This window comes from Homarus americanus, unplaced genomic scaffold, assembly GCF_018991925.1.
Source record: "Homarus americanus isolate GMGI-L3 unplaced genomic scaffold, GMGI_Hamer_2.0 scaffold27231, whole genome shotgun sequence".
NCBI lineage: Eukaryota > Metazoa > Arthropoda > Malacostraca > Decapoda > Nephropidae > Homarus > Homarus americanus.
In genome coordinates this window covers 4,402,909-4,420,730 of record NW_024718545.1, presented here as the reverse complement: position 1 = coordinate 4,420,730, position 17,822 = coordinate 4,402,909, and the positions used below count along the sequence as shown (strand labels likewise).

The 17,822-nt window shown below is 55.0% G+C and overlaps 1 protein-coding gene across 1 annotated transcript; it reads left to right on the top strand.

Annotated features, from left to right (window-relative positions):
- The first annotated feature begins 614 nt into the window (after positions 1 to 614).
- Positions 615 to 1,493, top strand: LOC121859775. The gene has a single exon (XM_042356763.1). It carries the CDS (start codon positions 615 to 617, stop codon positions 1,491 to 1,493), a length of 879 nt encoding a protein of 292 aa, XP_042212697.1.
- Positions 1,494 to 17,822: the final 16,329 nt, after the last annotated feature.

Below are 17,822 nucleotides of genomic sequence, written 5' to 3'. Positions count from 1 at the left end.
TAACCTAACTTAACAACCTAAAATAACCTAATCTAACCTAACTTAAACTAACTTAACCAAATTTAACCCATCTTAAACTAACATAACCTAACCTAGTTTAATCTAACTAAACCCAACCTTACCTGACCTGAACTGACCAGACCTAACCATGTCAAGTTAATTGAGGGTGTTCTGTCTTTATAATTTGAAGATAAAAATAAATAAATAAATCCGGCTCAATACTTCAAAAGCCAGAAGGGCCAGACCCAGTGTGTCTCCCGTACCGTGGACGCCAGACCCAGCACCAGGTGGCCCCCACACAGCTCGGATGCTTCTGGCGGTAAACGTCAACTCATCACATCAATTTTCTTGTTTTACAGCATTCTTGTGTCTGCCGGAGCAGTGGACAACACCTGCTGGTCCTGCTGACACATACCAAGCAACTGCGTGAGCACACCCAGGTGTTTATCACTGAATGCGGTTGTGCGAATGCCAACCACATACGACGCCATCAGTAAATTATGTGTTGATGCAGATGATCTTCACTGCGCAGAACCGCAACGGAAAGCCCACCATGAGATGAGATTAATTTACTTCATCCAAAGTCACTGATGCGTTTGTTCGGCCCGGGCTATATGCACGCAGCAGACGCGGCACCCACACCACGGCGTGCCGCCATGCCGCCGTTGCTGCTGCAGCACGTCGTGCCGCGCTCGCCTGAAAACGCCTACCGTCATACCGTCACCAATCGGTTACCGCGACCATCAGTCACCATCGTGCCCGGCTGCCATCAGTGCCACGGGCGACTTCACTGTGCCAATGGCGACCATCAGTGCCACGGGCTACCATCAGTGCCACGGGCGACCATCAGTGCCACGGCTACCATCAGTGCCACGCCATCAGCGGCGACCATCAGTGCCACGGGCGACCATCAGTGCCACGGGCGACCATCAGTGCCACGGGCTACCATCAGTGCCACGGGCGACCATCAGTGCCACGGGCGACCATCAGTGCCACGGGCGACCATCAGTGCCAGAACGACAATCAGTGCCACGAACGACAATCAGTGCCACGGGCGACCATCAGTGCCACGGGCTACCATCAGTGCCACGGGCTACCATCAGTGCCATGAGCGACCATCAGTGCCACGGGCGACCATCAAGTGCCACGGCTACCATGCCGGGCGACCATCAGTGCCACGGCGACCATCAGTGCCACGGGCACCATCGCAGAACGACAATCAGTGCCACACGGGCTACCATCAGTGCCACGGGCTACCATCAGTGCCACGGGCTACCATCAGTGCCACGCTACCATCAGTGCCACGGGCTACCATCAGTGCCACGGGCACCATCAGTGCCACGGGCTACCATCAGTGCCACGGGCTACCTTTAAAGTTCTCACACACACTCACGCGGAGGGTGACTTTAATCCACGCCTACTACAGGAGAGACAGAGGTGGGCCAGGTGCCACGTCTGTTGACTGCCACTACCCCAGACGACCACAGACTTAACATGCCATTACACCCGACGATCACCAACTTAACCTGTCACTACCCCATGACCACCGACTCGACCTGCTACTACTCCACTGATCACCGACTCGACCTGGTACTACTCCAATGACCACCGACTCGACCTGCTACATCTCCTGACCACCGACTCGACCTGCTACTATCCGATGACCACCGACTCGACCTGCTACTACCCCGATGACCACCGACTTAACATGCCACTACCCTGACTCAACCTGCTACTAAATCATACTAACTGCCACTTACCGGCATGGTGTGGCACCCTGGGCGTCTGTAAGTGGCACGCGAGGCTGAGGTGCTGCCCGTTTCACCATTTATCGCCACTTATACCCCCCCCCCCTCCACCGAGTTTACCTTCTGCACCTGTTACGGTTTAGGTGACGTCATTAAAGGTAAAGGTGACGGGTTCCAGTTACTGCTATCGTCTACGTCACAGTACAGGTGTTGTTGAGGGCATAACACAACTCTCCATCGCAGCTAAGACCAGCCGAGCATACACCCGTCGCTGGTCCGGTGTGTGTGACAGGGTTGGGGCCACACACGTGACCTGCAGGAGTGAAGGAGGCCAGAGGTGCCCCAGACAGCTCCACCAGCCTGTCACACCTTGTTAAGACCCTCCGAGCCTCACATATGGAACTTGGAGGGGGAGGGTGGCGAGGGGACGTGTGTGGGGGTAAAAGAGGGTAGAGGCGGCAGTGGTGAGAGAGAGAGAGAGAGAGAGAGAGAGAGAGAGAGAGAGAGAGAGAGAGAGAGAGAGAGAGAGAGAGAATATATATATATATATATAATATATATAATATAACAGTCACTCACAGGGACCCACCAGATGTATCCTTCCTTGCTATACTAATGGCGGAGATAAGACCTGCCGGGGAGGAGGGGGAACAGCACCACTAGGGGTCCATACCGGGGTCATCGGGACTATAATAGGATTCACTTAGGATGCACAGCAGCCCGCCAGGTCAGGTCATGGGACCAGTGACACGAGACGCCCACACTGACCCACTTTTTCACTTCCATAAAGTAAACACATCTATTTCACTCACTTCCTTTTGGGATTCTCTTCCACTGTTCTCCTCCCATTTCCTTATTGGACGTCGTGGCTGAGTGGGTAGAGAAGTGGCTTTGAATTCCTTGGTGCCAGTATCAAGGTACAGGAGGAACCCCTCATACACACACAAGGAACACCTCGTGCACTTGACCCACTGAGGTATCGCGTGTTCGAGGAAGCAGCACTATGAGTCACAGGCTGTGTGTGTGTGTGTGTGTGTGTGTGTGTGTGTTCTTCTGTAGTCGACATAATATCAGTTCTTTTCAATCGTCTCTCACATCTACGCACGCACGCACGATACCTGTCCCCACTGATTACAGGTAATAATCTAAGTTACCTGTAGAATGATTTAAATTAGGTTAGGTTACCTTTGTATAAATTTGGTCAGGTCAAGTTAGATTAGCCAGGTTAGGTTGACTTAAGGTCTGTGTCCCCGGCGGAGAAGGAAGAAGGGAAGAAATGAGGGAGGGAGAGAGAGAGAGAGAGAGAAGGGGGGTGTCGTAGTACAGTATGGCAACGGTGTTTATTGAGGCTGTGATTCCGAGGCTACCCCCCACCCCCCTATATGGCGAGGTAGGCTGACCTGGGCACAGGGCACGGGTGGTCGAGAGGGCGGGGCAGGGGTGGTGGAGAGGGCGGGGCAGGAGTGGTGGAGAGGGCGGCAGGGTGGTGGAGAGGGCGGGGCAGGGGTGGTGGGGAGGGCGGGCTTGGTGGTGGAGAGGGCGGGAAGGAGTGGTGGAGAGGCGCGGGTGGTGGAGAGGGCGGGCAGCGGTGGTGGAGAGGGCGGGGCAGCGGTGGTGGAGAAGGCGGGGCAGCGGTGGTGGGGGCGGAGGATGGTGGAGAGGGTGGGGCATGGGTGGTGGGGACGGGCAGGGGGTGGGGGACGGGCAGGGTGGTGGAGAGGGCGGGCAGCGGGGTGTGGAGAGGGCGGGGCAGCGGTGGTGGAGAGGGCGGGGCAGCGGTGGTGGAGAGGGCAGGTGGCATGGTGGTGGAGAGGGCGGGCATGGGTGGTGGAGGACGAGGCTGGGGTGGTGGAGGACGGGCAGGGTGGTGAGAGAGCGGCATGGGTGGTGGAGGGACGAGGCTGGGGTGGTGGAGGGACGAGGCTGGGGTGGTGGAGAGGGCGGGGCAGGGGTGGTGGAGAGGGAGGGGCAGGGGTGGTGGAGAGGGCGGGGCAGCGGTGGTGGAGAGGGCGGGCAGCGTGGTGGAGAGGGCGGGGCATGGGTGGTGGAGGAGGGCATGGGTGGTGGAGGGACGAGGCTGGGGTGGTGGAGGACGGGCAGGGGTGGTGGAGAGGGCGGGGCAGGGGTGGCGGAGGACGAGGCTGGGGTGGTGGAGGGACGAGGCTGTGGTGGAGAGGGCGGGGCAGGGTGGTGGAGAGGGCGGGCAGGGGTGGTGGAGAGGGCGGGCAGGGTGGTGGAGAGGGCGGGGCAGGGATGGTGGAGAGGGCGGGCAGGGGTGGAGAGTGGCGGGCAAAGGTGGTGGAGAGGCGGCAGGGTGGTGGAGAGGGCGGGCAGGGGTGGTGAGAGAGGCGGGGCAGGGGTGGGGAGAGGAGGCAGGGGGGGAGAGGCGGCAGGGGTGGTGGAGAGGGCGGGCAGGGGTGATGGAGAAGGCGGGCAGGGCGATGGAGGGACGAGGCTGGGTGGTGGAGAGGACGAGGCTGGGGTGGGTGAGAGGGCGGGCAGGGGTGGTGGAGAGGGCGGGGCAGGGGTGGTGGAGAGGGCGGGCAGGGGTGGTGGAGAGAGGGCGGGCAGGGGTGGTGGAGAGGGCGGGGCAGGGTGGTGGAGAGGGCGGGGCAGGGGTGGTGGAGAGGCGGCAGGGGTGGTGGAGAGGGGGCAGGTGGGAGAGGGCGGGGCAGGGGTGGTGGAGAGGGCGGGGCAGGATGGTGGAGAGGGCGGGCAGGGGTGGGAGAGGGCGGGCAGGGTGGTGGAGAGGGCGGGCAGGGGGGTGAGAGGCGGGCAGGGGTGGTGGAGAGGGCGGGGCAGGGGTGGTGGAGAGGGCGGGGCAGGGGTGGTGGAGAGGGCGGCAGGGGTGGTGGAGAGAGGGCGGGCAGGATGGTGAGAGGGCGGGCCAGTGGGTGGTGGAGGGCGGGGCAGGGGTGGTGGTGGAGAGGGCGGGCAGGTGGTGGAGAGGGCGGGCAGGGTGGTGGAGAGGGCGGGGCAGGGGTGGTGGAGAGGGGGCAGGATGATGAGAAGGGGGCAGGGATGGAGGGACGAGGCTGGGGTGGTGGGAGGACGAGGATGGGTGGGAGGGGCAGGGGGAGAGGGCGGGCAGGGTGGTGGAGAGGGCGGGCAGGGGTGGTGGAGAGGGCGGGGCAGGGGTGGTGGAGAGAGGGCGGGGCAGGGGTGGTGGAGAGGGCGGGCAGGGTGGTGGAGAGGGCGGCAGGGGTGGTGGAGAGGGGCAGGGGTGGGGAGGGCGGGGCAGGGGTGGTGGAGAGGGCGGGGCAGGGGTGGTGGAGAGGGCGGGGCAGGGGGGTGGAGAGGGCGGGCAGGGTGGTGGAGAGGGCGGGCAGGGTGTGGTGGAGAGGGCGGGGCAGGGGTGGTGGAGAGGGCGGCAGGTGGTGGAGAGGGCGGGGCAGGGGTGGTGGAAGGGCGGGCAGGGGTGGTGGAGAGGGCGGGGCAGGGGTGGTGGAGAGGGCGGGCAGGGGTGGTGGAGAGGGCGGGCGGGGGTGGTGGAGAGGGCGGGCGGGGGGAGAGGGCGGGGGGGGGGGAGAGGGCGGGGGGGGTGGGAGAGGGCGGGCAGGGGTGGTGGGAGAGGGCGGGCAGGTGGTGGAGAGGGCGGGCAGGGTGGTGGGAGGGCGGGCAGGGGTGGTGGGAGAGGCGGGCAGGGTGGTGGAGAGGGCGGGCAGGGGTGGTGGAGAGGGCGGGCAGGGGTGGTGGAGAGGGCGGGGCAGGGTGGTGAGAGGGCGGGCAGGGGTGGTGGAGAGGGCGGGGCAGGGGTGGTGGAGAGGGCGGGCAGGGGTGGTGGAGAGGGCGGGGCAGGTGGTGGAGAGGGCGGGGCAGGTGGTGGAGAGGCGGGAGGGGTGGTGGAGAGGGCGGGCAGGGGGGGAGAGGCGGGCAGGGTGGTGGAGAGGGCGGCAGGGTGTGGTGGAGAGGGAGGGCAGGGGTGGTGGGAGAGGGCGGGCAGGGGTGGGGAGAGGGCGGGGCAGGGGTGGTGGAGAGGGCGGGGCAGGGGTGGAGAGGGCGGGCAGGGGTGGTGGAGAGGGCGGGGCAGGGGTGGTGGAGAGGGCGGGCAGGGGTGAGAGGGCGGGGCAGGGTGGTGGAGAGGAGGGCAGGGGTGGTGGGAGAGCAGGGGCAGGGGTGGTGGAGAGGGCGGGCAGGGTGGTGGAGAGGGGCGGGGCAGTGGGTGGGAGAGGGCGGGGCAGTGGTGGTGGAGAGGGCGGGCAGGGTGTGGTGGGAGAGGGCGGGCAGGGTGTGGTGGAGAGGGCGGGGCAGGGTGGTGGAGAGGGCGGGCAGTGGGTGGTGGAGAGGGCGGGGCAGTGGGTGGTGGAGAGGCGGGCAGTGGGTGGAGAGGGCGGGCAGGGTGGTGGAGAGGGCGGGGCAGGGGTGGTGGAGAGGGCGGCAGTGGGTGGTGGGAGAGGGCGGGCAGGGGTGGTGGAGAGGGCGGGGCAGGTGGTGGAGAGGGTGGGGCAGGGTGGTGGAGAGGGTGGGGCAGGGGTGGTGGAGAGGGCGGGCAGGTGGTAACATATGTAATGGAAAATAAATGGAGGCCCCTCTCTCTCTCTCTGCTGGGAGATGGCTCTATAGCGACCTGTGAGGGACGCTCCGTAGTTTGGACCCTGCTGCAGGAGAACCTCAGCTCTCACATCACACGGAGACGTTGTAGAGGTTCTGCTAATCATCACATTTGAAGATACGTTGATGCAGAGTTGTTTTTAATGAAGCTTTTATTACTTTTGCCACTACAAGGTGATCCACTCGCTGGGAGCCTCAGAGTATCGCTAACATATCCGTTATTTATGATGTATTTGTGTTTTGTGTATTTCCAGCAGAGGTTTTTGTTGTTATATTCTCAAGTGTTTTTCTCTCGCTTGTCTCATAAACAACTGTTATATTAGCGAAACTTGGGAGCTGCCACCAACCTGTGCAGTATATAACACAACCTGACGACTGTGTTATCAAAACTCTTCGGGTACTGACTATTACATCTTGCTGGAAACAATATCTTTACTTCTAAAACTGGTTGTGTACGATACAAACTAATACTTAATGGACGGTGTTTAACCCTGGTAGTTGAAACTGTGGATCACCCAAAGATTCGTCCACAGCTTATTTCTCATGGAAACCTAACATAACATACCGTAACCTAACCCAGTCCACCAGGTAGCGTTAGGGTGGTTAATCTTCTGGTGAAATAAGCTGGGGAGGAATCACAAGGGGAGGAATCGTTAGGTGATACGAAGCTGTTAAATTTACAATAGCAACTGGATGAAGCAAGACACAACTTTGCCGATACACACAAAATATTCTCAGTGGCCGCCTTGTAGTGCTCCACGCCTGCCTAGTGTGGTTCTTCTTACAACACTCATGTCAAGTGCTCACTGGCGTCTGTAGTTATGGAGGAACACCGCTAATGTATTTACCGCCACCAAATATGAAACCAGAGACAATTTTTATGCCGAAAATGTTATTACAGAACAAAACTTGTGACTGCCATAAATTCACCATAATAATCAGCCTGTTAATACGAAAAACGAGTCGGCCATTTAGTTGTCATCATAGATCGTGGCGGTAATCTGGTGTTGGTGTAAAGGGGTAGTGTTAGCCGGCCAGAACAAACACCCGCAACACGCTGGACATACTCACTCGCCGCACATTTATGGCGGGGTGCCTCTAGGGGCTGCCTCAACCTGACTCGACTACCAAGACCCCACCGACACGAATGCATTCCGGGGTTGAGGCCATCAACCAGTCCCTCCTGTATAATTCAGCCATCAGACAGCTACGGCTTCCAAAAAATGGCTTCATTTATGTCGGCCAAGGTTGTGCTAGTAGCTCTGATAAATATGTCTCGTGCTACCTGTGTACAGTACAACACCGTATTGTTTAGTCAACACAGTAACCTCTTCTTTCTTGATCTGACTAATGGAAGTTTTTAGCTGATGAGGAATGTTTTTGTTTTCTCAAGTGCTGGTTAAAGTAGTCAGTCAATGGCAATTTCTGAGTCTCTTTCTCCTGCCTCTGTGATGATGTGGTCTTCTGCAGCTTAAGTCTTGATCTGTCACGACAACACCATTCTTTCTCTTTATTTCAAAATGAAAATAAATTCTCTCTAATCCTTCTGTTCTTCCCTCCACCCTTCCTCCCTCCTGTAACTTACACGAACTACTCTCTCCGTGTTAGTGATGTTCTGTTGACGTAATGATGACGTGTTGTGACGTAATGAGGATGTGCTGGTGACTTAATGACGACGTGGTGATGACGTAATGATGGCGTGTTGGTGACGTAATGATGGCGTGTTGGTGACGCAATGTGGCGTGTTGGTGACGTAATTATGACATGGTGATGGCGTATCAAATGTCCCGGTATCATTAAGATCGTCTTTTATATAAATCTAACCATAACACGTAATTACCTGGCCAGGACCTCACCACAAGGGGCCGTAACTCTACACAACACAACTCACCTCCCACCTTGCTCTCATACACTTTACCTACTCTGAATCGATTGCTATTTAATCAAGTTATCCTAATCTACAATATCCAGACGCGTGGACGCACGGACAGTAGAACAAACGCATGAACGTACGGTCGAGAGAGAGAGAGAGAGAGAGAGAGAGAGAGAGAGAGAGAGAGAGAGAGAGAGAGAGAGAGAGAGAGAGAGAGAGAGAGAGAGAGAGAGAGAGAATGGGTCAGTAGAGTGAGAGTAACTAACATTACCAAGATGACGAGGCATTCTACGAGGGAGGGGTGAGGGAGGTAATGGTATGGTAAGTGTGTGTGTGTGCCTCCCTCCACACACCCAGCATGGTGCCTGTCTGTCTGGTAGTGATGAGGGGCCAAGTAAAACCAAAACCAATACTGTACAACCATTAGCCAAGCCACGTTAATTACAGGTGTATATTATGATGAAGCGATGGTCTACCTGGAGAACATCATCATTACTCTCACCGATTACCTCATTTATACCCAGTATGAACAACTTATTATCCCCGGACAGATACCGTTATTATTACCGGTGTTTGAATACCGGTCTTCCTCCCCCTCACCATCAAAACACACACACACAATTGATGTATAGATAGTAGCCGGGAATCCTTCAGGAGGGAGGTGCAGCAGGTCGTGTGCCAACAGTAAGAGGCGTCCTTCAGGAGGGAGGTGCAGCAGGTCGTGTGCCAACAGGTCCTGCCAACAGTAAGAGGCGTCCTTCAGAAGGGAGGTGCAGCAGGTCGTGTGCCAACAGGTCCTTGCCAACAGTAAGAGGCGTCCTTCAGGAGGCAGGTGCAGCAGGTCGCCAACAGGTCCTTGCCAACAGTAAGAGGCGTCCTTCAGAAGGGAGGTGCAGCAGGTCGTGTGCCAACAGGTCCTTGCCAACAGTAAGAGGCGTCCTTCAGGAGGCAGGTGCAGCAGTCGTGCCAACACAGGTCCTTGCCAACAGTAAGAGGCGTCCTTCAGGAGGCAGGTGCAGCAGGTCGTGCCAACAGGTCCTGCCAACAGTAAAAGAAGCGTCCTCTCAGGAGGAAGGTGCAGCAGGTCATGTGCCAACAGGTCCTGCCCAACAGTAAGAGGCGTCCTTCTCAGAGGGGAGGTGCAGCAGGTCGTGTGCCAACAGGTCTTGCCAACAGTAAGAGGCGTCCTTCAGGAGGCAGGTGCAGCAGGTCGTGTGCCAACAGGTCCTGCCAACAGTAAGAGGCGTCCTTCAGGAGGAGGTGCAGCAGGTCGTGTACCAACAGGTCCTTGCCAACAGTAAGAGCGTCCCAGGAGGCAGGTGCAGCAGGTCGTGTGCCAACAGGTCCTTGCCAACAGTAAGAGGCGTCCTTCAGAGGGGAGGTGCAGCAGGTCGTGTGCCAACAGGTCCTTGCCAACAGTAAGAGGCGTCCTTCAGGAGGGAGGTGCAGCAGGTCGTGTGCCAACAGGTCCTTGCCAACAGTAAGAGGCGTCCCTCAGGAGGCAGGTGCAGCAGGTCGTGTGCCAACAGGTCCTTGCCAACAGTAAGAAGTCCTTCAGGAGGGAGGTGCAGCAGGTCGTGTGCCAACAGGTCCGCCAACAGTAAGAGGCGTCCTTCAGGAGGCAGGTGCAGCAGGTCGTGTGCCAACAGGTCCCTGCCAACAGTAAGAGGCGTCCTTCAGAGGGAGGCAGCAGGTCGTGTGCCAACAGGTCCTTGCCAACAGTAAGAGGCGTCCTTCAGGGAGGGAGGTGCAGGTCGCCAACAGGTCCTGCCAACAGAGTAAGAGGCGTCCTTCAGGAGGCAGGTGCAGCAGGTCGTGCCAACAGGTCCTGCCAACAGTAAGAGGCGTCCTTCAGGAGGGAGGTGCAGCAGGTCGTGCCAACAGGTCCCTTGCCAACAGTAAGAGGCGTCCTTCAGGAGGGAGGTGCAGCAGGTCGTGTGCCAACAGGTCCTTGCCAACAGTAAGAGGCGTCCTTCAGAGGGAGGTGCAGCAGGTCGTGTGCCAACAGGTCCTTGCCAACAGTAAGAGGCGTCCTTCAGGAGGGAGGTGCAGGTCGTGTCGCCAACAGGTCCTTGCCAACAGTAAGAGGCGTCCTTCAGGAGGGAGGTGCAGCAGGTCTGTGCCAACAGGTCCTTGCCAACAGTAGGAGGCGTCCTTCAGGAGGTGCAGCAGGTGCCAACAGGTCCTTGCCAACAGAAGAGGCGTCCCTCAGGAGGGAGGTGCAGCAGGTCGCCAACAGGTCCCTGCCAACAGTAAGAGGCGTCCTTCAGGAGGGAGGTGCAGCAGGTCGTGTGCCAACAGGTCCTTACCAACAGTGAGAGGCGTCCTTCAGGAGGGAGGTGCAGCAGGTCGTGTGCCAACAGGTCCTGCCAACAGTGAAGAAAGGCGTCCTTCAGAGGGGAGATGCAGCAGGTCGTGCCAACAGGTCCCTGCCAACAGTAAGAGGCGTCCTTCAGAAGGGAGGTGCAGCAGGTCGTGTGCCAACAGGTCCTTGCCAACAGTAAGAGGCGTCCTTCAGAAGGGAGGTAGCAGGTCGTGTGCCAACAGGTCCTGCCAACAGTAAGAGAGGCGTCCTTCAGGAGGGAGTAGCAGGTCGTGTGCCAACAGGTCCTTGCCAACAGTAAGAGGCGTCTCAGAGGGAGGTGCAGCAGGTCGTGTGCCAACAGGTCCTTGCCAACAGTAAGAGGCGTCCTTCAGGAGGGAGGCAGCAGGTCGTGCCAACAGGTCCTTGCCAACAGTAAGAGGCGTCCTTCAGAAGGGGAGGCAGCAGGTCGTGCCAACAGGTCCTTGCCAACAGTAAGAGGCGTCCTTCAGAGGAGGTGCAGCAGGTCGTGTGCCAGCCGGTCCTACCAACAGTAAGAGGTCCTTCAGAGGGAGGTGCAGCAGGTCGTGTGCCAGCAGGTCCCAACAGCAAGAGGCGTCCTTCAGAGGGGAGGTGCAGCAGGTCGTGTGCCCGCAGGTCCTTAACAACAGCAAGAGGCGTCCTTCAGAGGGGAGGTGCAGCAGGTCGTGTGCCAGCAGGTCCTTAACAACAGCAAGAGGCGTCCTTCAGGAGGGAGGTGCAGCAGGGAGCGGGTGCAGGAGGTGCTAACGAGCAGGTCGCGTGTGGAACAGGCTGGCTGGCTGGCGGGAGTCTGTGTAAATATTACTTAGTCACTCCCTGTGGAAATGTCTAGTCCACACTCCAGGTCTCAAGGATTTCGTTTGATGTCTCACGAACCCACCTTGTTGTCTCAGGAATCCATCTTGATGTCTCAGGAACCCACCTTGATGTCTCAGGAATCCACCTTGATGTCCCACGAACCCACCTTGATGTCTCGGGAATCCATCTTTTATCTCTCTGCCCAAACATCAAAATAACCCCCCTCCCCTCCCCTTCTCTCTGTTGGACCTCATCTCCTCTGGTTGCCTTCCTCACCTACTAGAACCTGACCCCTCACTCCTTACTTTTCCGCCTCCCTCTTCACTATCATCCACATCTCTGTTGATTTCCTCCCTTAATTAATCCTCCTTACACTACCTGCCCCCACAACCCTACCTTCCCCACCTTCCATCTCACCTCACTCATTTCCATCACCACCCTCTACCCAACCTCTTCTACCCTCCACCACACACCACCCCACCCCACCTATATCCTTTACACTCTATCCTCCATCACCCACAACACTCCCACCCTCCACCCATCCTTCCCCTACTCTCCATCCAACCTCCCCTGTACCCTCCACCCAACACCCCTCTGTACCCTCCACCCAACACACCTCCCGTACCCTCCACCTTCACCCAAATCAGCCACCACATTCACCTCCTCAAGTTCAGTCAACAACGTCCTCAAAGAAGCGTCACCTGCCGAGCCTAACAAACAGTGTAGTGTAGAGGCTGTGAGACAACCTTGAATACCATAAACTTGGCTTTATCTACCAACAACTCGGAATCTAATTTACATATCACAATAATGCCACCATAAAGAGCCAGGTACACATAACGAGGCTTTGGGAACAAGTGTGTTTAGTGGTGTGTTATCATGGTACTGCTGTGGGGTGAGGCAGGATGAACGGTGGCGACACACTACACCGTCCCCCGGGCTACTGACGGTGTGTGTGTGTGTGTGTGTGTGTGTGTGTGACTCACTCTCGGCCCACCACCACAAACTGGGCCAACTTCTCTGTACTTGTCACACCGTCAGCCTTCTACTACTCCTCTTCCTCCTCCTCCTCCTCCTCCTCCTCCTCCTCCTCCTATTTTTCCTTCGCTTTCTCCTCCCATTCCTCCTCCTCCACCACCATCAGCTTCTACCACTACAATCACCAATCCCCATCCCCATCACCACCTCCACCAGCATCCATCACCACCATCACCTCCACCACCATACTTACCACCACCTTCACCATCTCTACCACCATCACTACCACTTCCACCACCATCATCATAACCACCACCATCACCACAACCATACTTACCACCTCAACCACCATCATCATCTCTTACCACATTCACCACCGTCACCGGTTCTTCCCCCAGCGACCTTCTGATATACTTACGACAGACAATCAATCAATCAGTCAGTCAGTCAGTCATCTTCAGGCGGCAACAGCCTAGGGGGAGTTTTTCTAATTTAGTTTAAAATATGGAAAAAGGTCATGATTGTAAGGTCAGGTCAGAGTCGAGGAAGCATCTCTCAGACCTAGTGATTTAAATGCGACCTCAGATAGGAATCACTCTCTCCCGGGCACCAGTTAACATCTCCGGTGCCAGATTGGTTCGGCTCACAACACTCGGGGAGGTACAGTCTTGAGCTAAACATTATGAGTGTGAGCGAGGACGGAGGCGGTCAGGCAGGTTATCACAAAACAGAGGTAAAGGACGTTTGTGGTCGACGAGGACGGCCAGTACCTACCCCAGCATGAGGGAGACTGATACTGAGTGCTGGTGCTGTGATGCTGATGGTGCTGTGGTGGTGGTCCTGCTGGTGTTGTGGTGCTCCTGCTGGTGTTGTGGTGCTGGTGGTGATGTGCTCCAGCTGGTGTGCTTCTGCTGGTGGTGATGTGCTGCAGCTGGTGTGCTCCTGTTGTGGTGCTCCTGCTGGTGGTAATGTGCTCCTGCTGGTGTTGTGGAGGTCCTGCTGGTGCTGTGGTAATCGAGGTGTTCCTGATTTGGTATGATGTACTGCTGGTGATGAAAGGTTGGGGGGGGGGGGTATATGGTAACAGGTCGTAAAGATGACACCTGTACTGCTGTACTGTATGTACACACTTTCGGCGAGACGAGGGAAGGCGAAGGAAAAAATTATCGTTGACAATTTTGAGGATTTTCAAGTAAAACTCAATGGCGCACGCACACACACACACACATTAATCATCAACAAAGCTGTAGACCTCGGGTTTCGGAGAAGTCTTATAGCATGGCTTATAGAATTCCTTGGTGATCGACGCCAAGCCGTACGCTTACGAAGGGCGGTCTCCACTTTTTAGTCACTCATCTGTGGCGTCCCCCAAGCCACCAAGATGGAACCACTGCTTCTTCATGCTCACCAATGATGCCCTAAGAGAAATCTCTGCTCACTGGAAATATGTCGACGACTCCACCATTGGGATCAGTGTGAACAACTCGGCTCCCGACTACAGCGCCCTCCAGAATATATTGCACAGTTTCCAAAATTGAGACCAACAACCATGTCACCATCAACCATACCAAGACCATGATATGCACACCAACCTCTCCCCTGACCTCGTCCCACCTCTTTCCATTACTTTGGGCCCCAACACACTCCAGGTTGTGGATTCCACTAAGCTCCTCGACGTCATTATAGATAACAAACTAAATTGGAAAACACACGCCAGTACAATTGTCAGATCCTGAAGTCCCTCGGAATTCCCACGCCCGAGCTCTTCAGTGCTTACTCAACACTCATACTTCCCAAGCTCACCTATACCTGTCTGGCCTTCCTCGCTCATATGCCACACAACAGAAACCCCTAAAAAAATTGCAGAAGAGGGCGTGCAAGATTATTCTCTCCCCCTACTACTTCACATATCAAGAAGCGCTCAACACATCGACCCTCTCGGCTCTCTCTGACCATCACCACGACCTCCTCTGCAAATTTGGTGAGAAGGTTCTGCACCACCCTCGACACCTGTTTCCACCCCGAGATCCCTCGTCCGCGAATTTCTGTTCGACACCACAATTGATCGCTTTAAGAGCAGCCCAATCCCAACCATTGTAAAAATTATCAAAAACTCGTAGTCAACCAGTGTGTTCACTCCCAGCCAATCTTACTTTTTTCCACTGTTGAAATGCCCTGTAGTAAGACCGCCCCCCCCCACCTTGTTATTATATATCATATTTGTATCACTTATGTCACTTGTACACTATTTGTCAATCAAGTTACCCATTCCCCAATTACGTAACTGTATATTTTCAGCCTTCTTGCTGCCATGCTCTTTCAATAGTCCATTAATTATTATTACACACACACACACACACACACACACACACACACACACAGCTTCTACACCATCCTCGACACACCGCTCCTACTACCACCTGAGATCCCTAGCCCGGGGTGCTGTTCGACACCACAACCATCCAGCCCAGCATGCACAGGCAGTCGCTATAAAAGAGCAGCCCAGTCCCAACCATTGCTTAAGTATCAATAACTTGTAATAAACGGTGTATTCACTCCCAGTATTCCGCCCCTGCTTGCCATCACTATGTTGAAATGCACTGTAGTTTGAGCTTTTCCCCATCTAGTTGTTATATATCTTATTTGTGTCACTTATGTTACTTGTATATTATTTGTAATTCGAAACCCATTCCCCAAATATGTAACTGTATATTTTCAGCCTTCTGGCTGCCAAGCTCTTTCAATAAACCGTTAATTATTATTATTATTATTATTATTATTATTATTATTATTATTATTATTATTACACGTGGTTTCACCCCTTCCTCCTCCGCTCATGAAGGCCCCACCACCCACTTGCGTGCACCACACCATCACCATAATAGACCACACCATACTACCATCATTAAGCACCTACACCATACCACCACCATAACACCTATACTAACCACCCCATAACACCCACACTATAACAACGCCATTATACCTACACCACATAACATCTACTGTACACTATACCAGCACTAAAACACCTTCACCATACCAGCACCATAACACCTTCACCATACCAGCACCATAGCACCTACACTATACCAGCACCATAACACCTTCACCATACCAGCACCATAGCACCTACACTATACCAGCACCATAACACCTTCACCATACCAGCACCACAACACCTTCACCATACCAGCACCATAGCACCTACCTATACCAGCACTAAAACACCTTCACCATACCAGCACCATAACACCTTCACCATACCAGCACCATAGCACCTACACTATACCAGCACCATAACACCTTCACCATACCAGCACCATAGCACCTACACTATACCAGCACCATAACACCTTCACCATACCAGCACCATAACGCCTTCGCACCAGCACCACCAACACCTTCACCATACCAGCACCATAGCACCTACACTATACCAGCACCGCAACGCTTCACCATACCAGCACCATAACGCAACTACCATGCCAGCATCATCAGCACCTACACTACCAGCACCATAGCGCCTTCCCCGCCATACCAGCACCCAACACCCTTCACCATACCAGCACCATAACACCTTCACCATACCAGCACCATAACACCAGCTTCACCATGCCAGCTGCGGCACCCTACACTAACTACCAGCACCATAACACCTTCACCATAACCAGCACTATAACACCTTCACCATACCAGCGCCACCGCCTTCACCATACCAGCACCATAGCACCTTCACCATGCCAGCACCATAACGCCTTCACCATACCAGCACCATAGCACTTCGCCAGCACCACCAGCACCTTCACCATACCTGCCACTTTTTTTTAACGCCTTCCCGCATACCAGCACCATAACACCTTCACCATACCAGCACCATAGCGCCTGCAATACCAGCGCCTTAGCACCTACACTAATACTTGCGCCATAACACCTTCACCATACCAGCACCATAACACCTTCACCATACCAGCACCATAACACTTCACCATACCAGCACCATAGCACCTACACAATACCAGCACCCACTTACCTTCACCATGCCAGCACCATAACACCTTCACCATACCGGCACCGCCAGCACCTACACTATACCAGCACCATATTCACCATGCCAGCACCATAACGGCTTCACCATGCCAGCACCATAACACCCTTCACCATACCAGCACCTTAAGGCCTTCATCTTACCAGCACCATAACACCTAAACTACCAGCACCATAACGCTGCATACCAGCACCTTAGCACCTACATTATACCTGCCGCGCAGCACCATAACACCTTCACCATACCAGCACCTTAAGGCCTTCATCTTACCAGCACCATAACACCTTCACCATACCAGCACCTTAGCACCTACATTATACCTGCACCATACCAGCACCATAGCACCTACATTATACCAGCACCATAACGCCTTCACCATGCCAACACCATAACACCTTCACCATACCAGCACCATAGCACCTTCACACCAGCACCATAACACCTTCACAATACCAGCATCATAACTTCACCATACCAGCACCATAACACCTACACTTGAAGATTCTAAGATTAACTCATTTCTTCGGCATTCAACATCATCTGGTGTCGAGTCCTTGAAGTATCGACGTTAATCTTGAAGCCGTGACTATGACCAATGGGATGGTTCACCTGATAAACGGCGTGTAATGATTGGTTATTTGCCACTCCTGCAGCCACCCATTATCCAATTATCGAAAGCGGCCTAGGCATCTAGTCCCGGTGAAGGACTTATCTGCCTCACTAGGTCACCAGTATATATATGTGTGTGTGTGTGTGTGTGTGTGTGCGGAAAGTTGAACGTCGAGGGGGTGTGGGTGATGGAAGTTCTGTCTTTCTTCCAACAGAAATCGAGGAGAGGAAGGGCGGCTCCCACTCACCAAGACAGGCAGTAAAATCATAAGAGTGCTTGTCGTCTGGCAACTGCGTGAGGGTCACTGCGGAAGAGACTGCACCCCGGCCATGTTATCGTCTAGTTATCACACCATGGAAAGTGTATTTACACGACCCGTTAACGCCGATACAGGGTCAGCTGAGTCACCAGGGGCAACTTGAGAGTTCCGTATTCATGAACAAAACAAAACTCTTTAACCGGTTCTTGGTTTAGTATGTTATAAACTTTTTGAGAGTGATGACTTCGCTCTCACGGTGCAACACATTAAGACGTCTTCACTCTAAGTATGATGAATAATTTCCCTGAGAAAGATGACTTCGTTACTCAAGGGTTTAAGTCACTGTTCTCAGGGTTTAAGTCATCGTTCTCGCGGGTTTAAGTCATCGTTCTCGCGGGTTTAAGTCATCGTTCTCGCGGGTTTAAGTCATCGTTTTCGCGGGCTTAAGTCATCATTCTGAGGGGTTTAAGTCATCATTTTATGAGGTTTAAGTCATCGTTCTCAGGGGTTTAAGTCATTGTTCTGAGGGGTTTAAGTCATCATTTTATGAGGTTTAAGTCATCGTTCTCAGGGGTTTAAGTCATCGTTCTCAGGGGTTTAAGTCATCGTTCTC

What these genes read in the sequence shown, in the direction of transcription:
- LOC121859775 (XM_042356763.1), top strand. Translation starts at nt 615, where the DNA reads ATGCACGCAGCAGACGCGGCACCCACACCACGGCGTGCCGCCATGCCG.